Here is a 27311-nt window from a genome sequence, read left to right as displayed (position 1 = left end):
TCGGGGACCCAGCGGTCTGGCGGTGTCAATGCGCCTGGGAATGGCTTTCCACGTAAGCGAAAAAGATGGAAAGCTTTGAAAGTAAAAAAAAATAAATAAATAAAAAAGAAGAAATTGCTAGGTTTTTGGTTCAGTAAGGTTTTTATGATTTAAAACTGGATTTTTGCAAATCAATTAACAGAAATGCCAATTTTATTTTCTGCATTTCTTCTGCTTTACAAAGCATCAAACTGCTGATAACAAATCCATCTCATGGCAAAGAATACAGATTTTCTATTTCTGTATTTTCTCAGTGATAAATTGAGTACAGTAATGAAAAAAATGTAGGAGAGTGATGAAAGGGCTGCAGAGAGAACAAGTGCTCGTCCTTTCCCTTCTCTCTGCAGTTACCGAGTGAACAATATGAGTCACAGAAAATAGGGAAAATCTATGGCATCAGAAAGTGAAGAATGATTATCTGCGGAGAGTCTGCTGCTTCATTGATGGAAAAATGGTTGCGTGACAAAATAACTGTGGGTAAGAGATGAAGATCCTTCGATTGGCTTGGAAAAAAAGAAAGCCGCCCTGATCGTCTTTCAAAGAACGTTCAGCATCATAACAAATTTTGCCCATCAGCCTTCGTTCAGAGCGCGTCCTTTCCCGCCTGGTAGAACAGGCCAGGGGGAGGGGGGGGATGTGGGATTCCAGGGCTCTCGGCTGCCTCCCCTCCTGCGGGAACGGTGGGATGCAGGCCAGGGTGCCTCTTCCAGAAGCACCACGCCTGGAGGCGCATCCCCAGCCCTCCCCGGAGAAGGGGCGCTTTGTTCCCGGTTTGGGGCCAACCCCTCTCGTAAGCGGTATAGACGCGGTTTTGCTGAGCTGTTTTTGCTTTCGGTCTTTGAAGACCGTGGGTGGAAGCCAGGCATCGGAGGGGTTAGCATCTCGGTGTGAAAACGGTCCCTGAAAATCACTCTCAGTGTTTAATAACGGAAAAAAAAAAAAAAATCCAAAAAACAGAAATTAGGCTAAATCCATTTTAGCCTAATTTCTGTTAAACTTTCAAAATTTTACTAAAATGTTCTTGAAAAAAAAAATTCAATTTGGGTAGTTCTTCGTTAAATGTTTGCATATTCTAAGTGAAAATCAATCACAGTGATACAATTGATACATAGTTGCTAAGATTTTCTTACTTTTTTATTCTGAGTAATTTTAGTTAAAAAAAAAAAATTCGCCCTTTTGCAATGGCCTCCATTCCTTGACTTTTTATGCGGTGACGCTCTCTGAAATTATAAACTTATTCCAATGCACGTGTTGTGAACGGTATCTCGGCATGTGAAGCCAGGCTGGGTACCAGTCCCCCGAGCACGATGGAAGCAGCGCCCCCGCCGCCCGCCTCTGCTCTCCCCCGGCACCGCGGCCGCTGCCCACGAAACCCCGGCGAGAGTCTGAGCCGTCACGCGGCGGCGCGCGGTGAGCACGGAGCCAACAGCCATAACGTCGTTTGGGTTTAGCGATGCAGAGAAAACTCCTTACTTCGATGAATCAATAGCAAAACTCCCACTGACTTCAGCAAATCTTTCTTGAGTATAAATTCACTTTTCGTTCAATTCCCATATTCAAGGCATGCCTCATTCCAGTTGGTTTTGAAAAACCCAAATAGATTTTCTTAATTACTGGGCTGCATCCCCAGCAGGGCCAGGGGGGGACTGGGCCCCTCTGCTGCGCTCTGCTCTGGGGAGACCCCCCCGCAGTGCTGCCTCCAGCTCGGGGGGTCCCCACAGCAGAAGGCCCCGGAGCTGTTGGAGCGGGGCCAGAGGAGGCCCCGGAGCTGCTGGGAGGGCTGGAGCCCCTCTGCTGGGAGGACAGGCGGGGAGAGGTGGGGGGGTCAGCCTGGAGAAGAGAAGGCTCCGGGGAGACCTCAGAGCCCCTTCCAGTGCCTAAAGGGGCTCCAGGAGAGCTGGGGGGGACTTTTTCCAAGGGCATGGAGTGATAGGACGAAGGGGAATGGCTTCAAACTGACAGAGGGGAGACTGAGATGAGATATTGGGAAGAAATTGTTGCCTGTGGGGGCGGTGAGGCCCTGGCGCAGGGTGCCCCGAGGAGCTGTGGCTGCCCCATCCCTGGGGGTGTTCAAGGCCGGGTTGGACGGGGCTGGGAGCAACCTGGGCTGGTGGGAGGTGGCCCTGCCCAGGGCAGGGGGTGGAACTGGGTGGTCTTCAAGGTCCCTTCCAACCCAAACCATTCTGTGATTCTGTGATTCTATTTGAGGTACTGCTGCTGAGGATAAATAAACTATTTTTGAGTGACCCTCCCAGAGTCCGAGAAGTTTTGGCGCACACCGCCGCCGTTAGCGGCTGGGCAGGTAACGAGGCAGCAGGAGGGATGGCGCCCATGTAGGTGACACGTCTGCCACTGCTGACATCTTTCCAAGTCTGTTGTGCCTCCATAAACTTGTACGGAGGTTAAAATAGATCGTTACCTTTGAGAAGTGACGCTGCCCCAAGTCGGGCAGGTAAAGGCCAATATTTCTGTGCCGAAACAAATGATTTAGGAAAAATCTTGTAGATGTGAGTGCAGCTGTGTCGCCTTTAACCAGCCAGTGTCTGCTTCCAGGAAACTGTCCTGGCCGGGACTCCGGGGTACTGTCGGTAGAAATACAATAGATACAGAAATACATTAGATACAACAGGTTAAACGTTTTTTGTTCGATTTTTCCTTCCAAATCTGCATTAGCATATTCCTGTGGCAATGTGGGTCTTTTTTTCTATAATTTAAGACTGATATTCAGGTCGGTCTAAAATACATCGATTGCTGATAACAGGTAACACGGGATAATAAATTTCTAGTTAAAACATGAAGGATATTACATGAGTTTATACAAATTATGGTTATACTGCTAATGATAGATAAGAGGAAAAGAGATTAATCAAAAACTTACAAAAGTACTACTTTTAGGAGTTTTTCCTCACGTTTTAGCATTGACATGAATTGAAAATAAATGATGAATCAAGATACAGTGATTTTTCTTCTCAGCCCACCCATAATTTATTTTATCAGAACCAGTGTGCCGATGCTTCTTCGGCGGACAAGACAAAGTGTGCTTAATAAGCAAGAGGTGGGGACCTTTAGGCGATGCTCTTCAATCAAACTGCTGTTAAGGAACTAATCATGTAAATGCAAAAAAGAAAAAAAATATTCTTAGTTTCCCCAGTTGGTGACTGATTGCCACGTAAATGAAGATTTGTGCCGCACTGGCACAGGCTGTTATCTGCTTCTCTATATTATTTACTCTACTGATTTAAAGACTGTATTAACTATACTCTAAAAATCATATATGTTTTGGGGGCATTTTACAACTCACTAAATATTGAGCTCGTGTTATTACTTTATTTTGTTAAACACGAGAAAATCTGTGGGTCATCGTTGTGCAATACGTGATCGCAGCGAGGGGCCCTCGGCTGGACAAAACCCGACGCTGGATGGAGAGTCATCCAGACGGTCACCTGCATTTTTCTGCATTTGTAAACCCCCTCACATTGGCGGTGGTGGGTGCGGGGGGGGAGGAGGGGCCTTGGACCTTCCGTGTTGCTCCCGCGGGGCTGCCCTGCCGCCTTCCCACCCCGTCCCGCGGTCTCGGGTCACGCCTGGCGGCAGCTTTAATAGTCTGTGAGCTGCACCGGGAGCCACTCCAGCAACGCGTGCCTGAAACGCTCCGGGGAGGGCAAACTCCTCCTCCTCCTCCCGTTCCCTCTTTTCGGCAGCCCTGAGGAGGTGAGGGGCCACAGGGTCAAGACTTGGCGCAGCACTACAGTTCTTGGAGCGCTAAACGCTGCTGGGCATGTGGGCGATTAACTGGTTCCGTAGATGAATATGGCTTGAAAATTCTGAACTTTTATTATTCTGTAACTTGCAATTTCCACTTATCCTGGCTTTCAAGGAATTTCCTTCTCATAGAATGGTTTGGGTTGGAAGGGACCTTGAAGATCACCCAGTGCCACCCCCCTGCCCCGGGCAGGGCCACCTCCCCCCAGCCCAGGTCGCTCCCAGCCCCGTCCAACCCGGCCTTGAACACCTCCAGGGATGGGGCAGCCACAGCTTCTCGGGGCACCCTGCGCCAGGGGCTCACCGCCCCCACAGGGAAACATTTCTTCCTCAGATCTCATCTCCCCTCTTCCAGTTTGAAGCCATTCCCCCTCATCCTATCACTCCATGCCCTTGGAAAAAGTCCCCCCCCAGCTCTCCTGGAGCCCCTTTAGGCACTGGAAGGGGCTCTGAGGTCTCCCCGGAGCCTTCTCTTCTCCAGGCTGACCCCCCCACCTCTCCCAGCCTGTCCTCCCAGCAGAGGGGCTCCAGCCCTCGGAGCTGTTCATCTCAGTGAGTGACCTCCCAAAGGAGGTCACTTCCTTCCCAACGAAAAACCTTTTTTTCGCTCTTGCCTCAAGCTGGGAATTTGGGATGGGACTTAGAATCACAGACTGGTTTGGGTTGGAAGGGACCCTAAAGACCATCCAGTCCACCCCCTGCTCCGGGCAGGGCCACCTCCCCCCAGCCCAGGGTGCTCCCAGCCCCGTCCAACCTATCCCTGAAGGGTTTCGTCTCTGACACCCACACCCTTTCAAATGCAGCAATTTAAATTTCGTTTTAAACTCAACAAACTGCATACCAATTTAAGTCTTTGCCGTCGATTTCTCTTGCTCATCCACTCCTGCTCGATGGGAATATGAGCCGGACCTTGGCAAGACTCCCATGAGAATCTTCCGAGGCCCCCGAGCTCTCCCCCCCAGGTTGGGCAGCCCCTCCTCGGAGCAGAGATGCTCCATCGATGCTTCATCGCCTTCGTGGCCCTCCCCTGGACTCGCTCCGCTCCCTCCGGGCTTCTCTTTCCGGGGATCCAGCCCCGGACCCGGCACTCCCGATGAGTTTCACCAGGGCTGAGCAGAGGAGGGTAGGATAATATTTCTCGTGCGGCAGCTTTAACGCATTCCAGGAAAAAAAAAAAAAAAAAGAAAAGTATGTAAAAGTGGAGAAGTGGAACAGTGTGCTAAAAAGCACAATTATCTTTTTTATGATAGATATTATGGTGCAATATGTTCAACTATAAAAACAGTTTTGTTGGATTTTTTATTTTAAAGTAAGGTATTTTAGATGTGGCGTTTAGGGGTTGTGTAGGGGATCGAAATTGTTTACAGGTCTGAGGATGAAAAGGGTGTACATGTTTGCCAGGGGATTTATGCAGGTATAAATAATTTAAAAATCTTGACAAAATTAAGGGTGTTTTAAAGCAGTGAAATACTTCCTCGCTCCTCGGAGCATTGGAAGCACGCCGATTTATGGTAACTTATGAATTTTGCATTACATCGCGGGGACTTTTGTTCCCTAACCGCCCGCCTGACGGTGATCTGTGCAGAGTCCTGCCTTTAAGGGGCTCCTCTGCGAGACTCCCGGTTTTAGCGTGGGGTCACCAGTGTTTGGCATCTTCTCCTTTCCGTAGGGAGCCGCTGGTTGGAGGGTGTCCTCTCCCAGAGCGGGCGGGAGCGGGGTTGGACTCACAGCCGGGATGGGGGTCAGGAGCGAGCGCTGAAGCTTCGCCGGCGCGCAGACACCTCTCCGGCTAATTAGCCACTGGGCTGGATTAGCGGCATTAACTGCTGCGCGGGGTATCAGCCAGCGTAATCTCCTGGAAATAAGTTACATCTGTTTCTGCTAATTAATACACCTCACAGTAGTCGCAGCGGTTTGCGTTGGGCAATATTATTACTTTTTTGTTGCTCGGAGATGGCTATTGATGAGCTCCGCGGATGGTGGGGTGGGCTGGCCACGACCCTGCGGGCTGTTCACGCGCTTCGCCCCCCAAACCCCCCCGTTCACATATGGTTCAAACGTATTACTTATTCCTAATAACCACATTTCAACCTGTTTTTTTTTTTTTCTGTCAAAACTTTCCTTTTATTAACTGCCTTTTTTTTTTTTTCTTTCTTTTTTTTTTTTTTCTTCTTCCACATTTGAGCGTTGTGGTTGTGTCTGGTTATTCAGTCACAAGTTGCTTCGTCCTTCTGACTAAAACGGGAAAAGTAAAAGGAGGAAAGAATACAAAATCAGGGTGGTTTGTTTTTTTCTTTACAAGAAATCTTCATGCGAGTGCGTATGCCAAAATTCATGAAAACTTTTGGAAAACAGAATCATTTGTAAAGCGGAAGGTTTTCCAGATGCCGGGGGATCTGCTGATTGCAAACTGAAAAGTCGTATAGATTCTCAATTAGTGGCAAATGGAGTTCATCACTGGTTTTAATAACCCTCATAAGCACATTTTAATTTTTCTATGTATTTGTCATAAAAACTAATTATTATGTCCAAGCCATAAAAAGAAGAAAAATAATCTATTTCTTGCGTCATGTTAGAGATTTCTGGATATTATACAAGTTAATGAAAACAATATGCATATTAGGAAAGCAAAGCAATAAATTATTCTGTCTGCAGAGAGAAGCCACTGTTTCACCGTATTTTTTCCATCCTCTGCAGCAGACAGCTCGGGTCACGGAGGTGCCCAACCCGCCGCGCCGGCACTGTGGGGTTCGGGGATGCGGCGGATGGTACCCGCAGGGTGGGCTGCAGCATCCCTGCCCGCTGCGGGCACGCTCTCCCCTCGCCGGCGGGGTGAGAAGCCGCGGGCGGACGGGCCCTTGGCCGCCTCGGAGGAAACGTTCCTCGTCACAGCCGGGTCTGTCCCCGGCTCCCGTCATCGCTGCCACCCGCCGGGGCGCGAGGGGGGAGCCCAGCCGGCGACCTGCTGCCGCCTCTTTGCGGGGTCAATTGCCGGAGATTATTAGCCCAAGCCAAGACCTGATGAGTTTTTAACTCTGATAAACATCTCCAAAAAAAAAAAAAACCAAACAAAAAAAAACCAACCACCCGACAAACCAACCACATATTTTGCATTTTCACAGCTAAATTTAGATAATTGTGTCCCCCAGGGATCGGTGCTGGGGCCCGTTCTCTTTAATATCTTTGTCAACGATCTGGATGAGGGGATCGAGTGCTCCCTCAGTAAGTTCGCAGACGACACTAAACTGGGGGGGCGTGTTGATCTGCTTGAGGGTAGATTGGCTCTGCAGAGGGATCTGGACAGGCTGGACAGATGGGCTGAGGCCAATGGTGTGAGGTTCAACAAGGCCAAGTGTCGGGTCCTGCACTTGGGTCACACCAACCCCATGCAGCGCTACAGACTGGGGGCGGAGTGGCTCGAAAGCTGCCTGGCAGAAAAGGACCTGGGGGTGTTGGTGGACAACCGGCTGAGCATGAGCCAGCAGTGTGCCCAGGCAGCCAAGAAGGCCAACACCATCCTGGCCTGCATCAGGAATAGTGTGGTGAGCCGGACTAGGGAAGTAATCATCCCCCTGTACTCGGCACTGGTGAGGCCTCACCTCGAGTACTGTGTTCAGTTTTGGGCCCCTCACTACAAGAAGAACATTGAGGTGTTGGAGCGTGTCCAGAGAAGGGCTACAAAGCTGGTGAAGGGTCTGGAGGACAAACCTTATGAGGAACGACTGAGGGATCTGGGGTTGTTTAGCCTGGAGAAGAGGAGGCTGAGGGGAGACCTTATCACCCTCTACAACTCCCTGAAAGGAGGTTTTAGAGAGATGGGAGCTGACCTCTTCTCCCTGGCGACAAGTGATAGGACAAGAGGAAACGGGTTCAAGTTATGTCAGGGCAGGTTTAGATTGGATATTAGGAAGCATTTTTTCACTGAAAGGGTTATTAAACATTGGAATAAGCTGCCCAGAGAGGTGGTGGATTCACCATCCCTGGAGGTGTTTAAGAAAAGGGTAGATGAGGTGCTTAGGGACATGGTTTAGGAGTGGTGGTGTTTTTATCAGGGCAGGTTAATGGTTGGACTTGATGATCTTAAAGGTCCCTTCCAACCTCACTGATTCTATGATTCTATGACTCTATGAATTTTTTTTTTTTAGATTTGAAAAGGCAGATGTACAGAAAATATTACAAAATCTGTGTATACGTGGAAAAAAATTGTATATTCATAGACGGGCTTGGGGAGATGCGGCGATGCTCTCGCTGCCTTGGTGCCCCTCGCCGAGGGGTGCTGTGTGCTGGTGGGAGGAGGAGCGGGGGGTCCCCACTGCCGCCGTGTCGGGCGCCGCGCGGGTGCCGCGCTGCCGGCGGGGTGGGAAGGGGCGCGTGGGGGCCGGGAGCCGTGCGGGGTTCGGCAGGTTGGTGGGGGGATCAGAGGGTCATCTGCTCCCAAAGGCCAGAGAGAAACACCCGATGAGGAGGTTAAAACGCAGGGAGCCTGAGAAAATAATAATCCCCTCCTCTCCTGAGCTCTTTTTTTGGTTTTTTTTTTTTAGATTTTGGCTGCGAGTGCGGCTCACAGCGTTTCCTGGCTGCTAATGGTAACAAACGACATTGAGATTGAGGTTTTTATTATCACCGAGGGGGCCCGGGTGCTTGACGAGCTCTCCTGCCCACCGTGAGCACCCCCTCCCCGGCCGAGGGCGCGCAGGGAGGTGCCGGGGCTGAGCGCAGCGTCCCGCCGTCGGGGCAGGGGGCAGGCGGGCTGGGCGGGGGGACAAGGGCAGAGCCCCCTCTGAGGGCAGCGTTCGCGGGAGGATACCTGTGGGGGTCCCACGGGCTGTGGTCGCTTACGAGCTGCTCTGGAGCGGAGGGACCGGTTGCAATGAGGAGCGCCTTAGCGGCATCAGGGTGGGGTAAAATTATGGTTGTTATTATTAACGTTATCGCTATTATGGCGCGCTTGATTTCATAGCAGCGCGCTATTAAGGCTTGTCTGAACTTCATTCCCACGCCGTTTGTTTTAATGGCTTTTGGAAACAGAAACAGATTTATTTCCCTCCGTGATCAACAGCCCAAGGGAGAGCAAACACGCCGCTGCGTCCCGCACTCTATCGGTGTGCCCTTCTAATAAAGGTGATTCATTTATTTAATGCTGTAGTGGATATAAGCTTTGGTAAATATTTAAACAAAACACCGTGCAAACCAACCAGGTAAACAACTTTTTTTTGAGGATGTTCCCTGTTTTTTTGCTATCCTATAATGTTGACAAATTGCTTATTAAAGCGGAGTGCAATAACTATTCTCAACGAAGAACTGGAGAAAGGAAATAATGGAGAATGCTGAAATTTCCCTATTATTGGTCATTTACAGACAGCTTTTAGAGAATGCATTCATCCTCCATGTTCCTCTTTTGCTCCATATTTTTCTCTCAATTAATCACGTTTAATTAGAGCGATGTCATAGACTGCTTTCTGAGCAGAAAATGAAGCTTCACTAAAATGTCAATCTCTTTGCAAAATGTTTAGCACTGCTTTAAATTTCATCAACAAAATAAAAAGTAGTCATTTAATTTTTCTCATGTCTTTTAGATAACAAAAACCTTTGGCTTTGATTTTGATTTATTTTGACTCCCCGAAAATGATCAAAGGCTAAAGTGCGTTTAATATTAGATGTAGCAGGGGCGACTCTTCAATTTGAAATTTGCCAACGGGGAATCGGTCCCAAATCACTCAAAATATGTCATTGGAAAACCCGACTGTCAGGCGGGTTACAGCAAATGGGTTCTGCGACCTCGCGGTGGGGTGGCCCTCACTTGCCCGTGGCTCTTCAGCCACCCCGGGCCCCCGCAGCGGTGGCCACCGCCGCTGTCGCGCCGCAGCGCTGCTCGGTGCCTGTGGAAGGGACCTTAAAGATCACCCAGTTGAACCCCCTGCGCTGGGCAGGGACACCTCCCACCAGACCTATTCCTTCGAAAAGCGTTTCAAGGAAAACCATCAGATGGCTGCAAAGCGCTTTTGGTTTCGGGCCCTTGTACGGAATTTACTTGGGATCTTAATTTGCCTTCCGCCCTTGCTTGCTGTCTTGTTTCTTGTGCATTTCTTTAATCCACCTACTGCATAAACGCTTATTCGCTGCTATATTGAATGTGTTTCTGACCCTCACCGTTGCCGTGTGGGATGGGCGGAGGACTGTGGTTGTTGAAACGGAGAGCAGCTCTGCGGTGGCTTTAATCTGCACTGGAAGCTCAGCGTAGCAGATATTACGAGCTGAATCTGCCCGTAGATCAGTCTTTAGAGGAATCCTAAGAAGCGCGTACGCAAAATAAACATTTTCTAATTCTTATTAAATATTAACTTTCCATTGTGAGTATGCATATATATTCCAGTCATAATTAATAAATTCCACAGATTTTAGTGATCTGAATGTAATGATCCCTAACCGTCAGTAGACAGCAGAAAAATTAGCAGCGTACCAATATAGCAGAAATCACTGTTTGTCTCAAACTGCGATGTTCCAGAAACGCTTACTAGAGAAGCCGATTTCTGTCATGAGAAAGAAGACCTTCCTAGGAAATCATTAGTAAAAATAAAATCTACAATTTTTCACGAGTACCAGATCACGTTGTATCATTTCTGTAATTTTACAGGATTACATTACAGAGCAGCACTGCATTTCTGGGCTTACTTGCGTGTTATTTTAGTCAATGTATGGCTTGTGTTCATTTATTTTCTAATTCTACTTTGGAAATGCATAAATGATTCTACCTGCCCAGTGCCGTTGCCGTAAGACTTACAAACAGCTTCTACTCGATTTTATTTAATTTCCCCGCAATAAAACCTAGATTAAAGAAGAGCCCGGTCAATTAGAGAATGAACAAAGCATGTGCTTAAGAGAAAATCACTTAATCTGCACTCAGTGAGTCTGGAAAATTCTCCATCTTCTACCACGTCACAGTTCAAATCTTCCCCCAGAAAGAATGCAAAATTCCCGATGATGAGCCTCAAAAAGAAGGGAAAGCGTGCACGCCTCTCCTGGGTCAGGCTTTCCAGTCTTCAGCAGACTTCAGAGAGGGTTTGTCTGCTGGGACCTGGTGTCCGCAGAGGTCGGGACGGTGGGCTCTGTGCTCAGTAGGAGGCGGAGTGCGGAAAACCCCTGGGCATAAAATCACTGCGCCGCACTCCCTGGGCTTCCCGCCTGCCGTTGCCTCTTTCTTCTGCGTTTAAAGCTCAGTTGTAGTTCTGTGATAGACCATCACAGGGCACGAGGGGGGAAAGGGTTCACTGCCACACAGACACAACGGCTGAAGTGTGGGAGGGAAGAGCTGTCGGGGGCGGTTGGCGGTCGCACCGGGAGCCCTGGCGGCACTGCGGGGGCCTTCGGCGGGGGCGCCGTGCTGCCTGCAGACGGACGGATGGACGTGGAGTGGAGTGTGGCACTGGGGAGGGACCATTACACCAGAGAGCTTCTCTCTCTCCCGAATAAAAATGCGATAGACCTTATGTGTTCGTAACCGTAGTCTCATATATAGCATAAGATATGGTGCATTTAAAAATTATGTGTATTTTGGATAGAGCGGACAGGGCGTGCGGTACGGCCAGCGGGGACTGTGTGCGCTCACGGCCCGTAGGCGCCAACAGCCACGGGAAGAGAATTGGCGGTGTTGGTTTGCCCTTGGGGTGAATTTGCCCGGCTCTGGGATTCGTGGGAAGGAGGACGAAATATTGTGGGAAGGAGCAGGTTCCTTCTGCGTGCGTGGGAATGCCCAAAGCTGTTGTAGGGGAGTTGGACTGGATGATCTCTAGAGGTCCCTTCCAGCTCTGAAAACTCCGTGATTCCGTAGCCCCTCTGTGCCGATCGCCGCGGGCAGCAGGATCGGAGAACCTGTAACAGAGAAGAAAGCTGCCCGCGCTGGGCACTGCATCGCCCCCGCCCCTGCCGGGACCCCCGCCTGCTGAGACCCCGGTGCTCCGCGGGAGGGTTTTGTCTCTGGGGCACGTGTGGCTTTTATAAACACGCGTTGGAAGGCTGAATCTCAAGAGACCGAGGCACCTCGAGCGTCCCTCGCGCCGCTGCCCTCCGCTGCAGCTCGCGCCCAAAGCAGCAGCATCCTTTGTGCTCGAAGACGGCAGCGCAGCGGAGCCGCAGCGCGTGTGGCGGGAGGGCTGGGGACGGTGGGGGACGGCGTCAGTGCACATCGCTGCTCGCCCCTTCGCGGCTGGGGGCGCCTCCGCATTTGCACGTTTGGGGTGGGCAACGCGTTGCCTCCAGGCCAAAAGAAATGGTTAGTTAAGCTGCTGAAAGCAGCACCGTCTCTCCCCCGCCCTGTGTTTATTGATTAATTATGAAACTGTCGTTAGGGGAAAAAAAAAATCAAATTAGCACTGGAGACGGAGAGGTGGGGAGCGCAGCCCGGCGTCTGCATGGAGAGCTTCAGGGTGTTGGGAATTCTGGAAAAGGGGATACAGAATACTTCTCTTTCACCAAAAAAGCCCCTCTTTATTGAAAAGCAAACGTACGGAGCTTCAGCTCGGGCCGTACGAGCACGTGAGCTCTACCTGCAGCCCCTGGGGGGGTGAAGCAGGCCATTCCTTAGGTTCTGGTGGTACGGTCTCTCCTGCCAAACTCCCCGCCGTCACACTGCTGTACTTATAACCCCATTCCTCTCACCGTTTTTATAGGTTCTGTTGGGATTGGCTATATTCTGTAGATAAGATGGGATTGATTACATTGCAATCTGAAAAGGGAGTTGGCGCCCATGGGATTTAATAAATCTTACTATAAAAAAATGTAGTTCATAACTTGTCATCGCCTTTATCTGGGGAAACCCTCAGCAGAAGCAGAGCTGTGTGTCCATCCGCGTATGTTGTAATCTTGACACGGCATAGGCTTTGGCTGGACGTTGCGACGGGGGGAACAGTACGGCAGCACGGATTTTAAGAAACAAGGTGGGTGCACTTATGCTGAGGCCCCAGATTTCTTTTTACGTGGTAAATTGTGATGAAAATAAGGCATCCTTTCCCACCTTCAAAAAGCAACAGCGGCTAAAAAAGCAGCTGTACCCTACAGTCATCCCCACTCCACTTGTAAGCTTTGTTATGCTGCATCATTTATGTACACGTGAATGTAACCGAGAATAAAATTCCAGTCCTTGAAAACGAGAAATGAGCCCCTGCAATGAACTACAGACTCCGTGTCAATCCCCTGCAAAATAATGGCACACGTAATTCCGGACTCTGGGAAGAAGTAGGAGCCAGAGACTGGATTCTTATTAGCATCGATCAGTCGGGCTTCAGGCGCAGCAGCTCCGGTCGGACAAAGCAGCTCCTCCGAGCGGGCAGGGGAAAAAGCAGCGCTGTGCCAGGCACTGGTGGGGCAGTTGGTTTGGGAAAGTCAGTGGAGCCGCCGTGAGGTAGGAGAGAGGATGCTGTGAGGTAGCACAGAGGATGCTGTGAGGTGGCACAGAGGATGCTGTGAGGTAGGAGAAAGGATGCTGTGAGGTAGGAGAGAGGATGCTGTGAGGTAGCACAGAGGATGCTGTGAGGTAGGAGAAAGGATGCTGTGAGGTAGCACAGAGGATGCTGTGAGGTAGCACAGAGGATGCTGTGAGGTGGCACAGAGGATGCTGTGAGGTAGGAGAGAGGATGCTGTGAGGTAGGAGAGAGGATGCTGTGAGGTAGGAGAGAGGATGCTGTGAGGTAGCACAGAGGATGCTGTGAGGTGGCACAGAGGACGCTGAGGTAGGAGAGAGGATGCTGTGAGGTAGCACAGAGGATGCTGTGAGGTAGCACAGAGGATGCCGTGAGGTGGCACAGAGGATGCCGTGAGGTGGCACAGAGGATGCTGTGAGGTGGCACAGAGGACGCTGTGAGGTAGCACAGAGGATGCTGTGAGGTAGGAGAGAGGATGCTGTGAGGTAGCACAGAGGATGCCGTGAGGTGGCACAGAGGATGCTGTGAGGTGGCACAGAGGACGCTGTGAGGTGGCACAGAGGATGCTGTGAGGTAGCACAGAGGACGCTGTGAGGTAGCACAGAGGATGCTGTGAGGTAGGAGAGAGGATGCTGTGAGGTAGCACAGAGGATGCCGTGAGGTGGCACAGAGGATGCTGTGAGGTGGCACAGAGGATGCTGTGAGGTGGCACAGAGGATGCCGTGAGGTGGCACAGAGGATGCTGTGAGGTGGCACAGAGGATGCCGTTGGATGGAGCAGGTAGGTCCCTCCTGCGGCAGAGCCCCGGGGATGCTGCTGCTCTCCCTCCTCCTGCTGGGGACCCAGCCTTTGCTGCCAAGCTATGCAATTGTAACGAGGAAGTTAAGCGGAGGTTCCCATAGTACTGCTCAGGAGGGAATCACAGGCGGACGTGCAGGGGGAGCTGCAGGAGCCCCCGGGTATTCCTGTCATTCTGGGAGCGTACGCAACCGGTGTCCTTAACCACACAGCAGCAAACCACCCTCTCCCTGTCAGTGCCTCCTGCCCTCTCCCTCCCTCCAGCCCCCGCGGCACGGAATAGCGGTCCGGCTGATAATAACTGCGCAGGGAAAGGGGCACGAAAGCTGGGGTAAAGCAGTGGGTTTACCTCTGCGCACAGCGCTGGTAGCACCCTTGGGAGGCCGTTATGTCTTGTTCCACTGTTCACATTTCAGGATGATTCAGCTATTCCTCAAAAGAGATAAACAAATATTACCTAGGAAGACTTCCAAAAATTAAGCTTGTGGTGCTCAAATCATCTGCAGAGAAAGATGAAGAGGTCATTTATCACGTAGAAATAGAAAAGATACTCGATAGTAAGGGGGATGTTCAGTCTTGCAGACAAAACCATAATAAGATCTGATTTCTGAAAGCGGGATTTTGTGGACTGCAATTTTGAACTGAGATGCTATTTCCCGGCAGCAAGGGGGTATTTAATCGCTGGAAGCGCTCACCGGACGTGGCAGCGCGAGCATCACCTGCGGTTGCCAGGATAAGAGTAGACAGCTTTCTGAAACGTATACTTTAGTCGGGCTTCTGGGAGAATTTCGAGAGCCTGTGACTATCTGAGCTCAGACGAAATTATCCTATGGCCCCTCTGGCCAAATATTCCACAAATCTGTTAACACGCTTGAGTTCCATTCATATCGAATCCTGTGCTCCATAGCCACGGCTTACGTGCGGAATCACCGGGCAAAGATTTTCAAATTGTTTGCCATTAGAACATACGGTTATATCAAAATTAAAATGTTTGACAAAATACTATAGGTTTGGGGGTTGAACACGGTGGGCAAGACCTCTAACGAAGAAGGCGAGACTGACAGCCGGAGCTAATGGTTATCCTAAAACCAGGGGGAGGGGGGAGAGCTGGAGCTGCGGGAGCAGAGCCGTGGCCGGGAGCCTGAGCGCTGGGGGAAATGTGCTGCTTTTTGTGAGAAGAGGGCACTTGAAAAGGAGGTGAGTGATAAAGAGCAAATAAGACCTGATGAGGGAAGGCGGCGGAGGACGAAGGCAACGCTTGCACTAAGCAGCGGAGGAGAGAGTAGACCGTGCTGAGCTTTGCCGTGGAAAAGAAATTCTGTTGTCTGTGTCAACTGAATGAAATCCCTATTACTTCAGCTCCAGATTCCTGCCTGTGGCGGGACCGAGGGTGTATTTTCTTTGGAAATTTGTGTTTGGGGGAATTTGATTACAGTTGCTGACACGATCCAGCTTTTCTGCTGGATCCTTATGGCACTCCGCTCCCGGGAGCGACAGGAGCTGTGCTGAGGGACCGGCAGTGCAGCGCGCCACGAGCTCCGCATCCCCACCGAAATTACCGGTACCGTATTTCTAACCTGTTTCTATCAGTCACGGTAATGAAATCGGTGCGCTGAACCACGAGTGGCTATTTCACCCCCCCCATTTGCCGGGGGCGGGCGCAGGGGAGGGACGGCACCAAGCGTGACCCGGACCCTGGCGCAGCACCGGGAGACCTCCTCTGCCCCGCTTTAGTCCGCGCTGCCGCCCCGGTGCCGTCGTGGCGGCACAGCCGGCTCCGGCCACCTCCTCTGTGTTTGGTGAGAGCTTTGAGGCAAATAAAAACCGGCTGGGTAAACAGCATTAGGCGATAGGCGTGAAAAGTCCCCCTGTGGTACTGCTTCAGTAATGCCAAAACATGAGCAAATCTCTCTTTCTACCTTCAAAGGTGCAGATCCTCCAATACGAAGTTTAATGCCGTTGGAAATCTTACACTGTAACGTTTACTCCATCTGGAAAATGTTTTCACATTTCCGAATAGATATTGTGTCAGTCAGTTGTATATATTTACTTGTGAGAAGAACTGGTTTGAGTTATTTGATTCCTTCGCTTGACTTTCTGGAAGTACATTCGTTCTTGAAGGATAAAGAAATAAATAGCTCAGATTTAGGAAGATATTTTTAAAATATTGTAGCCCGACTAAAGCCACTGCGTATGGCACATTACTCGTGATGTTCTGCTCTCAGATGGATTTCCACGTTTTGGATAGGATGATCCCTCACCAGCTGTCTTTAGGGAGTAGATTTATTTTTCGGACAATAACAATTCCTTTCAATGTTTTCTCTATCGCCAAACTGTAACGTTAATATTTAACTCGGGCTGGGACGGGGCAGCGGGGGAGACCTGCATTACCAGCACCCCGTTCCCGGGCCTGGGGGGCCCCCAGGAAGGGTCGTGCCATGGCATAGCTGAGGTGGGGTGGGCAGGTTGGGGGGGGCCATTCACGGTCTCCTCCGGGACTTCTGCAGGAGGAGGCTGAGTAACGGGTTCATCGCCTGGATCTGCAAAGAAATCTGATTAATAAATTACCCCTTTACATGGAAATAACTCTTCTGTATGTTTCAGCTCCTAAAAACGCTCTGTAATGACTGCGTGCTTTTCCGGGTCATCAGCTGAGGCGGGGAAGAGGGGATTGGTCTTTCAGGTCCCCTCCATTGCAAACCATTCTGTGCTTCTATGATTTGATTCTGTGATTGTCACCTTTGTGAGTCAGACTATGGCAAATTCGGAGGTACATCTCTGTTCAAGGGATCGCGTAAACCTGCCTGAACTTCAAAGGTGGTAACGCCGACCTTCACTGCTTTAGGAATTAGGGAAGGTTCAGCCCTCCCCAGACCTTCATTTTCCCTAAAGACAATGCTTCTCTGCTAATTAAAAATGCTCCGCATAGACTCTTAATTTTCTGTGCTCACAAATGCATAGCCACGAGCAAGCACCGAGAATTTCCAGCTTTTTGAAGTCGGTCTGACCCCAACCCATTTCTAGGACTGAGATGCTTCCAGTCACCGGAGCAGGGACGGGGCTGGAGAACATCTGCAGGTGGAGATCCCAAAGCACACGAAACCGCTCTGTGCGTGGGAAAAAGCTCTGTGCTTTTAACGTACATTGAAGAGGTGCTAAAAATATACCGCAGGTTGCAAAGGTGGCTGTATGGATTCAGATGGTGGGATTTTGGCAAACCAGCGAGACAAGACTGGGGCGTTCAGGAGAGTAAAGCTCCGGTTGGACAGAAGCTTTGGTTAGGAAAATCACAGAACGGCTGGAGTTGGGAGGGACCCTAAAGATCACCTAGTTCCAGCCCCCCTGCCACGGGCAGGGACATCACGGAAGATCATAAACTTTTTTTTTTTTTTTCATTTTATTGGTACCCATTTACCTTGCAGAGCACTTTGCTTTTAAAGCAGTCGTTACAGAAGGCTCCCGAACACCCACATGTAAAATTCTATATCTTTCCCTGATATTTGTACAAAAGTTGTTATTTATCATATATAGTGCTTTTCAGAGAAGTCAATAGAGTGTGCCTCGTTACCGTGTTGATTTGATTTCTATATCAAATGTGATAATAAGACATGTAAAGAAATACATATTTCTTTAGAAAGAAAGATTCGTTCTGACATCCAGAATTCCTGCCTTCGTTGCTGAGACCCTGCGTTCCTTTCCTCCCTGCGTAACGCTACAAGAAGTAAAGCATTCCCTTAGGGTTAGGCCGTTTAATGCTTTCCATCATTTTCCATCCATGTGGAACTCTCGTCTCTTATGCCCAGATGTATAAATGGTACAGAAAACGGAGTTTAGAGGAGAATTCTGCGGATGAAATGAAAGAAAAAAAATCTAGCTTATTTTTTCTTGGCCATGCTGCTATTGCAAGCTCAAAAGCAATACAAAGCAACCAAAATAAAGGTATTTTAGCCTTCTCCGTGAACAGATGTGACTCTCCAAGTACACACGGAGTAGACGTAATAGGCATCATTATTTTAAAAGTACCAGAAAACTTTATTTTAATCTTCTTTTCATTCTGTCGTGAGCAAGCTCAACCTTCTCTTAAATGAGAGCATCCATCGGTAGCAGTTTACTGGGAACTGGATAACAATGCCCGCTCCACCCAAAATAGCGGCAATCATAGAATGATAGGGTTGGAAGGGACCTCTGGAGATCATCTAGTCCAGCCCCCCTGCCAGAGCAGGGCCACCTTAGAGCAGGTTGCACAGGAATGCGTCCAGGCTCGTAGCATCTGGGATCCTTGGCTCAGCTTCTGCGAACGGGATGGAAATAGCTGCGGTCACTCCCAAACGAGGTTTTTGCATAGTTGTATTTCAATAACCGCGTGTACGTGTAACCGCAGTGGCAATAAGGGTGTCCCCGCGCTCCTCAGCCGTCCGCGCTCTGGCGGGATTGCGCTCATTCCGGCAGCTCTCCGTTACAACTTTCTCCTTGTTTCCTTCCAGTTTCTCCGAAGATATTCCGCATTTCGAGCGACATCGTCGTGAACGAAGGCAGCAACGTCACGCTGGTGTGCCTGGCCACGGGGAAGCCGGAGCCTTCCATTTCTTGGAGGCACATCTCTCCCTCCGGTAAGCGCAGCCGCCTGTCACCTCCAGCTCTCCGCAGCCTTTTGCCGCCAAACGGGTTTTTGCGTTTTCAGTTTCCGGAAGTGTGACAGCATCACTTTTGTAACGCCTTAAAAAGCGTGTGCTTGACTCGACTCTGAGAAAATAAAAGCTGCTTCTGATTTCAGCCGAGAGCAGTGAAAACTATAACCCTCCTGTAGCATGGGGACGGAGAAATAACGGCGCCCTGAATAGGCGTATATTTCTAAGCTCGTTTTAACGGGCTGGGGGCATTTATCAAACAATCCCAATTAAAAGCAAAACAGGGAAATAATCAAGAACTTGCTTTAGCGGGGGAGTCGGACTAGGTGGTCTCTAGAGGCCCCTTCCAACTCTGAGAATCCCGTGATTCCGTGAAGAACACACAGGGCTGCCTGGAAGCATGAGTGAAAGTTAAAAACATTAAGGCATCATGCAATAGATTTATTTTAATGAATCTACCACTGAACGATTATTCCATGGTACGGCATAGTTTATTAGAACGGTTTTATTGAGCAAATTAAGTTACAGGTATGAAAAACTACAAACAAACCAGCACAGGTTGTATTTAGTATTTCCATTTATACTTTTAATCCCTCATAACGTGTTGACAGGAACGCTTTCAGCGAAGGCCGCGGGCATCTCTGCGCCGGCCGACGTGCTGCGGAGGCGGCGGAGGTGGGTCCCGGCGGGCAACGCGGGTCTGCGGGCGCAGAGCGGGGGCGCCCCCCCGCCCCGTCTCTCAGCTGCCGCTCGGGGGGTCCTGGTGGGTCTTGCGCTTCTGAAAGGAGATGCTGCCGCGGGCAAGGCTGGTGTTGCGCTGGACCTTCTAGAGGGGCTCTACGATGAGAATTGGGTTTGCAGTGAAGGTCTTTCTGTTTGCTCACACGACTTTTATGGAATCCATGTAATTGCGGGGAAGAGCGGTTTCATGGACTGTCCCGGCTTACCGCCGTGTCTCATAATCCGCAGTAACGGTTGGCTTTACAAAGCAAGATCTGGAAAAAAATCCTCAACTTTTGACCTTTAAGACAATGGCAATGAATTTGGCTTGAAGTGTCCATCAAGGGACTAGGGAAAAAAAAATCAGTTGTAGCAGAAAATGGATTTTAACTAAATGTCAAATAAAATTTTATTGGAAACCGTGGTGATACTTTAGAGTAATAGCTTAAAGCATTAGATCGTCTACAGAAAAGAGCTGTTACAATGTTTCTGGAGAGGAAAAAAGCAGAGAAGGGGAATTAGTGCACTCAGGCTGGAGAAGGGGTCTGAGGAGGAATCAGATCCTCCTCATCTTGAATTCAGACACAATTAGTGCACGTAATCACAAGGGCTTTCAGTGAACCCACTGATTTTGTATCTTGACCAAAGGACTGACAATGAGGACCGAGAGGAAAAATGTGATCGTTCAGCTGCGGACCCATTACGTGTACCGCAGTGAGGACTGAAAATGAAATTTGAGGACAAGACTAATCAAGGATGCCGCGCGGGAGGGAGAGTCAATCAAAGTGCTCGCGGCGCCAGGACGGCGTGCTCTCGCCGAGCGCCTGGCACAGCAAACGGGGGGCAGACGGGTATGGTTTCTCACCACTGAGGATTTAAGGGCAGGCAGTTACAGCCTGTGCTTCCCTTCCCGTCCCCCATACCTGCTTTGTTCTGCCCTTGCAGCCCTTCTTGGACCCCCTCTTCTTGGAGAGAGCGTCGTGCATTTACCATGTGCTCGCTATTGCATCCTCTCTGCCAGAGCATCTTGACCAAGTAGCTGGCAGATAATCCTGCAAGACCATACACCTTCTCCTTTTTAGGACTGTCCTTGGGGGAAGGGAGAAGAGAAAGCTCCAGGAAGACCTTATTGCGGCCTTCCAGTGCCTAAAGGGGCTCCAGGAGAGCTGGGGAGGGACTTTTTCCAAGGGCATGGAGTGACAGGATGAGGGGGAATGGCTTCAAACTGGAAGAGGGGAGATTTAGATGAGATATTAGGAAGAAATTCTCTCCTGTGAGGGCGGTGAGCCCCTGGCGCAGGGTGCCCCGAGGAGCTGTGGCTGCCCCATCCCTGGAGGTGTTCAAGGCCGGGTTGGACGGGGCTGGGAGCAACCTGGGCTGGGGGGAGGTGGCCCTGCCCAGGGCAGGGGGTGGGACTGGGTGGTCTTCAAGGTCCCTTCCAGCCCAAACCATTCTGTGATTCTGTGATTCTAAGGGCGGCTTGTTGGATTGGGTTTGCCACATCCCCTACTCTCTCGCCATAAGCAGTAGGTTAGATGAAACACAAACATGTGATTAACAAATATGGTACTCAAAAAAAAAAAAAAAGAAAATCACAGAATTGAACCACAGACTGGCTGAGGTGGGCAGGGGCCTCTGGAGATCAGCTGGTCCAACTCCTGCCCAGAACGTGCCCAGCTGGGTTTGAATATCTCCAAGGATGGAGGTGCCACAGACTCTCTGGGCAACCTGTCCCAGTGTGTGATCACACTCACAGTAAAAAAAACTTATTTCATGCTTAAATGGAATTCCTGTGAGCCCAGTGTCTCTTGTCCTGTCACCTGCACCTCTGAGGAGAGTCTGGATCCACCTCCTTTACACCCCCACCAGGCACAGGATCCCCGAGCCCTCTCCTCCCAGGCCGAGATCCCACTTCCCTCAGTCCCGGTGCTCTGGCCCCGTCATCACCCTCTTGGCCCTCCACTGGACTCGTTTCAGGACGTCCATGTCTCTCTTGCCCGGAGGGGCCCCTGAGGACACGCATGTGTAGCCCACCGTAAAACAGTGGGTCGTGCACCCGCGGCGGGCTCGCTGCCCGGGGTGCCACTGGAAGTGGCTCCTCACGGCACGACTGGTTTACTTCACCTCCAGATGCATTTACACCGGTGCTCATCAACTGCTCAATCTTGTTTATGGCCAAAGAGGAGGTATACCGGATACAATAATAATAACTGCTTGTTTTATATATATAATTGAAGTTTCAACTCAAGAATCATTATTAGCCTAGTTCTGGTGTTCGCTGCCCACGGTGGGGGTGTTGGGCTAGATGATCTCTGAAGGTCCCTTCCAACCCAAACCACTCTGTGAGTCTGTGGCATACCAAAAAAAGAAAGAATACTGATGCAGTTTAAGTTTTTATAGAAGCACTTAGTTTCTATCCCTCCTCCTGGCGATTAGCACACCCTTCCCTGCCCCACGGGGGCTGAAGGTGGGTGGCTTCATTCTGGTGGGGGGCTGTTAGGGTGAGTTTCGGGGGATCCAGGATCCTTCAAGGGGAGGAATACGATGTTCGCAGTGGTGGTTTCTTCTTCCTCCCTCTAGGATCCGTTTGGGGTCGTTTTTCCATGTTTGCTATCATGCTTTTACACCTTTGCTCTTCCTCCATCGCTCTGCAGCGCCACATCACATCCCAGTTCACGGTCTGTGCTGCCTTCTCTGTATGTCCAATATCATTCCTTTGTTCTCCGATACCCCTGAACCCCACTTTGTCCGGCTCCAAACCTGCACTTACTCAACCGACCGCGGGTGAGCTGTTGGCAGCCGGGGGGGGGTCTCCTGCGCTCCTCTGCTTCGCATCGTTGTCTAACAGCCATAGATGCCTCGTTACACGCAGAAAAACGACTGACAAAGCTGCAGGCAGGGCAGGACAAGCCTCGGTGCTGAGGCCTGGCAAACTCATTGCAGGCGCTGCACGGCAGGGCTGTGTCGTGACAAAGCCCGTTCCTTCCGGGAGCGGAGCACGGATGCGGCCGCCACAGAGCACTGGGATGTGCCGCGGGTGTCCCCCGGTTGATGAAGGGACAGAACTCTGTCCGGACTGGGAGAACACAGGCTCCAAATCACTTTTTGCTCAAAAATCTTGTAAAATGTGATGGAAGCAAACATCTAGTTTACAGAGTGTGTGCTGTCCACTGGTCGACCAAATAAAGAAGAATTTTTCCATTTCCGTAACACTGTACCACTTCTGTGCTCAGGTGTATGTTCTGGTGCACAGACAGTTACAAATGGCGCTCAAATCCAATTAAATATCAGTCTGGCAAACGGGAACCCTGGATTTATTAGAAAACAAAATGCGAGAGAGTTGAAAACACCAGATTTCTGTAACGGTTTATATTCCGTCTGCAGGAAAGTACCTTTATCTAAGCCCAGGCTTCATCTGCACTTTATAATTTCTACCAGTTTTCTCCTGTAATTCCCAGTGGCACTAATGAGGCTTACATGCAAGCGTCACATCTAGAATACAACACTCAATTATATGAAGGAATCATATTTAGAATATTCTGAAATTATTTGTCAAAGCTGCTACTAAAAGATAAGAAACTCAAATCTCTGAATACAAATGACTCAATGTAGACTAATTCCGAAATATTATCGTGATTTGCATCACTGCAGCCTTTACTTGGCCGAGGTCGGATTCCATTTTCTTGAACAAGAGATAAAATGAACCTTTCGTAGGAATGAAAATAAAATGTATTTAGAGGTGATTTTTAACTTAGTACATAAATTATTTGCCTGGAATCTTTATTGTGCATGTTTAACTTGCAGTCATTATGTAAATGCTTTCATTATATAAATATTCATTACACAAACCCATTATGTAAAGCCAAAAAATCTACACATTCGGTGTAACACCGTAAGAAACGTGGGGCTGCAGTTTGTAATCTGAAAATCTCGTATTGTTGAAATGTCATCTGAATAAATTGCAGGTATTACTTATTTTGTTCTGACATTTAAGAGCAAAGTGCAGCATCGATAGTTTAAGAATGAAACCGGAATTTTAAAGAATTAAGGTCTGCCTGGAACATAACGCCGGCTTTTAGCACCTGTGCGCGGAGTGTGTGTGTCACGTTGTGGGTTTTGAAAATGGAGCTCGGCGGGTGCTGCCAGGAGCGGTGACAACAAAAGCCATTCAGAAATCTTTTGCTGGAACGTTCCTGCTTTGCAAAATTCAGGTGCTGTATATTAAAACTCTTTTCCGCTTTGGTTTTGACAAAACTTTCCAAAGGCGAGTCTGCCCAGCGGAGAGGGACCGGTGGCCCCCGGGACGCTGGTGGTGGCCCACCCGGGCGGCCGCGCTCCGACCGCGCAATCCGGCGGGGACTGGCGGCGAAGCAGCTTTGCTGCTTGGGGCAGGCGGAGTGGGAGAGCCCGGCGTTTCCTGCGCTTAGCGAGATGTAAAGTAGGTTAAATTCCAAAGTTTCCCAAAGTTTTATGGGAAAAGCAAAACTTTTTCTACCTGACTCCCTTCAACCAGAAGGACACTTCTTGAAAATGCACGGCACAGGCTAACGGTCAGGGTGTGGAGGTTTCCCATTTGTTTATGTTTGTTATGTTTGAATCATAGGATTGTCTGGGTTGGAAGGGACCTTTAAGATCATCGAGTCCAACCAAGACCATCGAGCCCAGCCCACCACCAACCCACGTCCCTCAGCACCGCGTCTGCCCCTCTGTTAAACACCCCCAGGGATGACGACTCCACCGCTGCCCCGGGCAGCCTGTGCCGGTGCGGGACAGCCCTTTCGGTGGAGAAATTTCTCCTAATATCCACCCTAAACCTCCCCTGGGGCAACGTGAGGCCGTTCCTGTTTGTCCCATCGCCCTCACTTTTGGCTTTGTCCGGAGTGCGTGACTTGGCCATCATAATATTTACCTCAAGTGTTGTTACATGAAGTTCCCTATGTTTCAAACAAATATTTTCACTCTCCTGGGTTGGTGTTGGCATCGCGTTGTTGACCAGGGCAAGGCCGGGCTCCACACGTACGCTCTGCAGCACCGAGCCACGTGCAAGGCCTGAGGGCAACCAGGAGCTTCACAAGATTGCCCTCCTGGTCCAAACTGCAGTGCCGCTCCAGAGGCACCCCAAGTGCCTGAACTCGACTCCCTCAAATGAAGGACACCGGGTGGAGGCTCTTCTGGAGTGAACCTCGCGTGGTCCTACCACGAGCGGGAGTTCAGCCCACGCAACCAGGACAGATCTGCTCCCAAGCAAAGCCACCCCAGACCCCGCGCACGGTGCACGTTAGGTCCTCAGCACCGTTTTAATCTCCACATCCCCTCCTGTCACGCTGCATTACCTCCTGTCACCTGCATTAGCGTAGACCCTCAGCACCAGTGGCTCCTCAGACAAGGAGGCTGAGGTGTCGATGTCGGTTTTGCTAGCGGGGTTCACGGCCAATGGCCACAGGCGGCAAAAAAAAAGGAAGAAAAAAATAAGATTGAGACATAGGAATCTCCTGGTTTATTTGTAGTTGTGTGTAGTGTGTGGCACTGTCTGCTGACTGTGCCATCCCGGCTCCTCCGGCTCGTTCATGTTGAGCAGTCCCCCTCCGCCTTTGTGACAGCTCAGCCCGGATCCTCGGCGCCGGCCCTGCTTAATTCCAGTTTCGTGTTTTCCAGTTCTTCCCTGCTCTCTTGCCCTTTTCTCACAGTTTTCTCCCCATCACTTCCAGTCTAGTTTCTAGTTATGCTCCTGAAACGTGAGGGTAAACTGGATGGATGTGTATGCACGTGTTTGGGAGAGCAGATTTTCAGAAAACATTAATTTAGCTGAATGAGGACAGATTTCCCCATGTCGAGTGAAAGGCAAATCCCTGGCACCGGGACACTCTTGCGTTCGCTCAGTCCTGTTTCCAGAGAATAGTGACACTGAAGTGTTTACAAGAAAAAAAAAAAAAAAGCCAAAAACACCAAATAAAAAACCTGTAAGAACTGTTTAGCACATGCAAAATAACAGATTTTTCACTAACACTGAGGAGAGCTACACTTTTCCAGAAACTAGCCAGAATTTAGCTTCGAAGATATTCACGTGATGACTCCTCTTCTCTACCAGGTTCCATCTGCCGCCGGGGCGTGTGCGCACGAGTGTGATATGACTGAACTGAATCCGTAGCCCGTCCTATTGTTTCTGGGCAGCCCTAAAGCTGTGAAGATGTATTGCGTTAATGTATCATCATAGCAATGTCGTTCTGACGATATATTAGTGCAATACATCTTCGGAGCGCTCAAATGATAGGGCTGTCTGGGAGGAATGAGTCTAAGAGCCGATTCAATCCAATTACAGGACAAAAGGCGACGCCGGTCCCTGAGCGGGCGGTGCGATCCCTGCGAGGCCCTTCCTGGAGAGCTGCTGCGGGGGGAGAGCAGCAAAGAGGCTTTTTTTAAAACTTCTAGCTAAATCCCGAGAAACAAACAAAGCTTGATACCAGGACAGCTACTGCCAAATATTTTCTTCGCCTTGCACTTCTGGTAGAAACCCACCGTTCTTCAGATGTTATCCACACGTGACAGAAATGAGAAGTATTTTGTTGAAGTGCAAGTAGCCTGAGCCTGGATTTTCAGGCTGAAAATACTGACGTGAATTATTATCAGATTTCCAGGGCTTTGTGTGTGTACAAAGTCTGAGCTCGCCTTGTAAAATGATCCGTCTACTTCAAAGTAGTTTTAAAACTAAAAGTCTTAGAAACAAAAGATTCCACCTGCTGTCTTTTGTCCTGCTAAATTCTAAAAATTTAACAGATCTCATCGCTGATGAGGGATATTTCACACCACTGTTTCCCTCTAATATATTTGCTATTGTGCATGATATCATTTTCGAGCTATGAGAAGCTGCTCTCATCCACCCCCCACTCAGCTGCTGCCTTTGCCCAGTGAAGGTACTCCCAGCACCAGTCTAGTTGTGAGAAGGATCTCACCATCGAACCACGTCTTCCCAGCTTCATAATTCAAAGTCCAATGAGCAGGTGCTCCAAGCAGCCTGGCAATTCTGCCACCCAAAAAGACCTCCTTCGCCCAAACTGCTTTGTCCCGGATAGCTTCAAATGGGGGATTGTTGTTTCCTGGTTCGTGGGTTTGGGTTTGCGTTGCCTGGAGTTGCTGTTCCATTGTCTCCCTCTCTAAGGGATCCCATCCCAGGGCAGCGGTGGAGTCGCCATCCCTGGGGGTGTTTAACAGAGGGGCAGACGCGGTGCTGAGGGACGTGGGTTAGTGGTGGGCTGGGCAGTGTGGGGTTGATGGTTGGACTCGATGATCTTAAAGGTCTCTTCCAACCATAACGATTCTATGATCTCATTTCCCCGGCAGTGTGGTAAAGCCCTACAGGTAATGAAGGGTTTTCTCACATCAGAGCTATCACTTCATCAAGGTGATGTCCTGCAGGAGACCAACCTTTGAGGCCGGACCCCATGACGTGCTCACGGCTGCATGGTGGAGCGAGCTCCTGCCCCATGCCAGACATGGCCTTCCGAGTGGCAAGGACACACAGCCACCTTTCCTAAACGGAGGTAGATTTATTGCCGCATTATACCAAAAGCGAAGCTAGATCCCTTTAGGTGTCTTAGGAGCAGAATGTAAAATAATTCAGTGATTTAACCTGATCAGCAATGACAGTGATTTGCCTCCCTTATGCCATCATTACTCATCTTGCAGCCAACAGCTTCATTACGGCGCGAGCGCTGTGCTCCTCGTTCAGGTGAAGCATTACCGGACTGAGCCGAAACATCTGTTCCTCGCAACCGAGCTGGACGTGTTGGGAGATGAGCCAGGAAACCTTCAGAGACAGACCAGGGCAGGGAGTGGCAGCAGTGCCGGGCTAAGATTGACCATGATGAGGGAAGTTTTCCTTGTGCGGGGGAGTGGGGGAGATAAGCACGGGAGTCCTGCGCATTGCTGTCGGCTCCTCTTCCACTCCACT

General features: G+C 49.9%; 1 protein-coding gene across 1 annotated transcript in view; it reads left to right on the top strand.

Moving 5' to 3' along the window:
* NEGR1 (neuronal growth regulator 1) overlaps positions 1-27311 on the top strand; it is a 307482-nt gene that overhangs the window by 176611 nt on the left and 103560 nt on the right. The window contains exon 3 of the mRNA XM_082483897.1: positions 18500-18625. Coding sequence (XP_082340023.1) covers positions 18500-18625 — 126 coding nt within the window. The remainder of the gene's footprint in view (positions 1-18499; positions 18626-27311) is intronic.

Source organism: Vanellus vanellus (genome assembly GCF_965231255.1).
Source record: "Vanellus vanellus genome assembly, chromosome: 5".
NCBI classification, from domain to species: domain Eukaryota; kingdom Metazoa; phylum Chordata; class Aves; order Charadriiformes; family Charadriidae; genus Vanellus; species Vanellus vanellus.
This window is presented reverse-complemented; position numbering and strand designations above follow the sequence as displayed.